Below are 4,616 nucleotides of genomic sequence, written 5' to 3'. Positions count from 1 at the left end.
ACATCACACATGATTGTATCTACCTCCCCCCCCCGCACATCACACATGAGTGTGTAGCATAGAAGTTACACAAAGTTTGAATGAGAGAATTTAGAGTCGAATAAATCAAAGGCGAAGTATAAATGTTGTGTTCACTGAAAGAATATATTATTTACAACTGCTACAGGTCCATATACACGCTAGTCGAATCCAATCTCCAAGTCTCCATCTTACACAAAGAGACAAAGAAACGCGCACACGTGCATAAGCGCGTGTGCTTCCTTCTGCGACCACAACCACACTCCCTCCTACATCTCTCTACTCGATCTGCACCCCTATTTCACAATGACTCTAGAAACTGCCTAACCTAAAAACACGCTTATCCAATTCCTTATAACAGCAATGCAGCCGCACAAGATGCGCGACGCTGTGTCTAGATAGAAACTATTACTAAAACAACCCCTAGTCTAACTCTACTGAATGCTCTATGTACATCTGTAAAACACATGTTACAATTGTATCTCCTTCAGGAACCAACAAGAGGAGGAACTGAGAGAGAACCACCCTTTCTTCGACACGCCTCTCTACATTGTCGGGCGAGAAAGCCGCTTCCGCCTTATCTGTAAGATTATCGTCAACGCACGCTACAAGGCCGTGAAACGCGATCCATCCACCGGCATGGAGATCAAGAGTAAATACAAGCAGCTGCAGTAAGTGAGGCCACAATTAAAAAAATATTTGTTTTCCCTCACCCGACCCAGGCTGAAAAGTTTGGGTAGGTAGGTCGGCTTTTTTTTTAGGGCGGGGGTCTTACAAGTTCAGCATGGTGTCTACATGCCCGGGTGTGCTTGTGTGGAGATACCTTTTATGTTGAATGTTTGTTTTGCTTGGAAAATATAATGTATTGCCTACAGATTTATATAATGTACAGTGATACCATTTGATTTAAAAAAAAGAAAAAAAGAAGATCAATAAATTTTTTTTGAGTCGAGGCCTCTTTTTGGCGGGTCGGTCGGGTGAGGGCAAACAAACAATATTTTTATCATGGCTTGAACGGTGGCGCCCCCACATGTACACGCGCGTCTACCACACTCTTGTGTGTGTCCGCCGCAGAGTGCGACCGTCCAGCCGTAGGATGTACAGCTGGGTTTATTTTTGCGGAATCTCAGCAGAGACCGTCGGGGGTTGCGCGGCTGGCGTTCTCTTGTTCGGAGTGCCGTTCTCTTAGTTGTGACGAGCGGGTCCGGAGTCATTGTCACCAAATTGGGCATTTGAGCACGCGCAGGTATTAACCAAGTGAACACTTCTCTGAAAAGGCGCTGGGGAGGTTTTCAGGGGAGGGCTGGGATTCTGAGCGATAAAGCGTTCGCATGTTCACGGCTTCTGCTGTTTTGAGTGCCGCGTGGGTCTGCGCGTTTCCTTTTAGGATTTCCCCACCTTTCAATGCACCATACCTTGTCTTCTTGCACTGATGTGCTGCGCTGAAAGTGATTATGTCACCGTAAAGAATAAAACAAACAACAAATATTTCCACTTTTTCACAGAATGTAAGTAATTATGTTCACTTTTTATGGTTAAATTGCTGCATTATACTTCCTATATTCCTATATTGTTCGATGTAAACATACACTCGTGACTCATACATAGCCCATAGCAAGCAATTAATGTCAGGATAATAATATCAAATCGTCCAGGTTTTTTGGCTTTTTAACTAGTTGAGAAACAATCTTATCAGGTAAGAATTTGATGATACATTTAGTCCCGTTAGTACTTGCTTTTAATGTAAAAAAAAGGGCAACAAAAATTTTACAAATTTTACCATAGAAAATTCGTGACGTAGTCAATTGAAGTTTGGTAGACTAGTCTTATTCATTTTTGAAAAGAGAAGCGAATTTGTCAGGGGAACAGTACTGGTCAGCGCATACCAGCAAGGTTTGCAGCTGCACGCAAATATACAGTTTTGTTGAAGTTCTTTGATATTAAAACACAGGCAATCTCGCAAGAAAGGACTGAAAGAGAATTTGATGTAAGTGCAGCACGGTAAAAAAAACGAACACTGCATGAAGCGTTTAGCGTAGGAGCGCGAGAGTATATATAATGCGACACGGTGCGGCGTAGTGGCGTGCGAATGTTCATTAGTGCACTGGTTACAAGTTACTCTGATATAGTCGCGGTAGAGACAGTACGGTATCATTGCCAGGGTAGAGCGTGTGTGTGTATGTGTGCGTGCGCTATGTATATAACTCCATTATAGAGTCAGCCACCATGTGTCCTTGCTACCGTCCCCCCCTGGTATGTGTGCTGCATCATCAATGTTGTATTAGTAGATGTAATCATAGTAGTGGGTGCAGCACAACGTGTAGTGTGTGTCTGTCCACAGGAGACCACCATAGGCTCTAGGCTCATGTGTTGAGGTAGGGTGTTTACGATAAGTCGGAGCAGTCGACAGGGCATAGTGTCACTGGCAGCTTTGCCTCTGTCTGTTGCTTGGCGAAGCGGCCATCTTTGTTTTAACGGTCGGCATGGTAACGACTCCTAGAGAGTTGGTAGACAGCGGGAAGTATTTTGAACTTAGGCTATTGAGCATCTAGCGAGCTCCGTCGGTCTGTGTATCGTAGGTTGTTAGCTGCATTGTAGCGGCGGCGGAAACGTTAGTAGCGAGTGATATTTGCTGAATCGTAGAGAATCGTACATGTTCTCAGCATGGTGACAGGCTCTATGCTGTGACGCCCAACAGATATTACCGCAGATGGGGTCGTTGTCGTATCAGGTACTACATATATGTACCCGAGGTAGTTTTAGGTTGTTTAGTATTATGTTTATATTTTTAGCTCACCTTGACATCGTCAAGATGAGCTATTGCCATGGGTTGTCGTCCGTCGTACGTCTGTTCGTTCTTCCGTCAACATTTGGCTACGGTCAACGATAACTCAGGAACCGTTTGACCCACATGTTTGAAATTGGGTATAGATTACTGCTATGGAAGAGTCGAACGTCCTATTTTGGAGCACACCAGTGACGTACTTTCGAGCCACCGCCAAATTTTTTGGCAAAAATGGAAATTGCCATTAGTCAGTTCAGGTTCAACGGCGATTTTGCCTCATTTTTGCGTATGTGAATGAATAAGGCGCTGCCCAAAAAAACGTATTTACAGGGCGTGTTTGATATTTTAAAAAAAATTATGCCAAATTAGGGTAGGTTTTGCCAATTATAAGCGCATGATATATAGACACGCAGATTACAGTCTGGTGGTGTTCACACTCGTCTGGTTCGTTTTACAAGATTTCATTGACAATATCTTTAATGCAAAATTGGTATTTCCTCTCCACCCTGCCGATAAAACGTCTATATTAGAGTAAAGTTTTACAAAACATGTCGGAACGCAGCATAACCTATTTATTTCGAACACCATCGCTAAGAAACATCAAAGCGGGTATAGCGCCATCTCCCATCACAAATTGTGATATATTTTGGTTTATAAATTATTATTGCGATATACAGATGGCAACCGTGTGCTACCGCCTAGAAAAACTCATACGAAGTAAACACTTCCATGCAACCAATTAACCTTTGACAAAAGTGTATGGGCAGTGAAACACCATTGTCACGTGGTATATAGCAGCTACGTGGAATAAGCGTATCCTCTCAATCTTATTTGTGGTGAGCTACAGTGTCACTGACACTATCATTATATGAGGTATGTTTAGGGTTAGGGTTAGTGTTAGGGTTAGGGTTAGGGTACACTTCTGTAGTACACGTCTGGTACACTTTGTGTATACATATATGTACCTCGGGTACATATCTGTAGTACATGATACGACAACGACCCCTTGAGCGTTATGACTGTAGCTCAGACGTGCTGTCATCCACCTTTGCTTGCAACGTCCCTGCTAAGCTGTGTCTGTCTAACCTGCACCCATCGTCTTCGCAGTAGGAGCGTACTTTTATATAACACGGCATTTAACAATGATTAATAATAATTTAATAATTGTACGTGATAGGGTAGGGTAGTCTGTGTGTATAGAGGAAGTCACTCACTGCTAGTCCGCGCAAGATTGCTACGCGGTCCGCTTCCTATCGAGAGACATATGAGTGTTGTTGCTGGCCGTTAATTTACGAGCAAAACGCTTCACATTTGCATTATTAAGTCGCACGTTGGAATCGGAATTTGGTCGCACGTGTGCCGAATTTTACACCATTTGTTTAGCTGGTCTACTGTTGTGATATTCTTCAGTGAGTGCAACATTGCATCTAGTTGTGGCATCGTACGGAAATTTTTCACGTAATTTTTTGTATGTATCATCGTCAGCAATAGGTTGCGCTGTGTAATGTGGCAAAAAAACGAGAACGTTTTTCTTCGATGAGATCAGAGTAGCACGGAGATCCGGCAATGCCACACATTCCATTGTCGTTGAGAGTGAATCACTATAGTTTCCTCGTTGTGATGATCCAATGACAAATACTCACTGCCATCTGTAACGTTGCCATGTAGTATTTCGTTGCCATGTCTAACGTTTCTGTCTGTATTTTATTGTGTGTACTGTTGTCGTCAGTAACCTTGCCATATGTATCATTGCCATACATAGAATTTTCATCACTAATCGTGTGTAGTGTTGCCATCAGTAACCTTGCCATAT

At 43.0% G+C, this 4,616-nt stretch overlaps 1 protein-coding gene across 1 annotated transcript in view; it reads left to right on the top strand.

Annotated features, from left to right (window-relative positions):
- The window catches only part of LOC106814496 (sodium leak channel non-selective protein-like), a gene marked incomplete at its 5' end in the record, with an annotated part of 38,360 nt that overhangs the window by 24,107 nt on the left and 9,637 nt on the right, over positions 1-4,616 (top strand). Inside the window, 3 exon segments of the mRNA XM_014818808.1 lie at positions 510-689; positions 1,970-2,005; positions 2,682-2,685. Coding sequence (XP_014674294.1) covers positions 510-689; positions 1,970-2,005; positions 2,682-2,685 — 220 coding nt within the window.

The sequence above is a fragment of the Priapulus caudatus genome, unplaced genomic scaffold (genome assembly GCF_000485595.1).
Source record: "Priapulus caudatus unplaced genomic scaffold, Priapulus_caudatus-5.0.1 Scaffold932, whole genome shotgun sequence".
NCBI classification, from domain to species: domain Eukaryota; kingdom Metazoa; phylum Priapulida; class Priapulimorpha; order Priapulimorphida; family Priapulidae; genus Priapulus; species Priapulus caudatus.
Note: the sequence above shows the minus strand (reverse complement) of the source record. Positions and strands in the feature narration are given on the sequence as shown.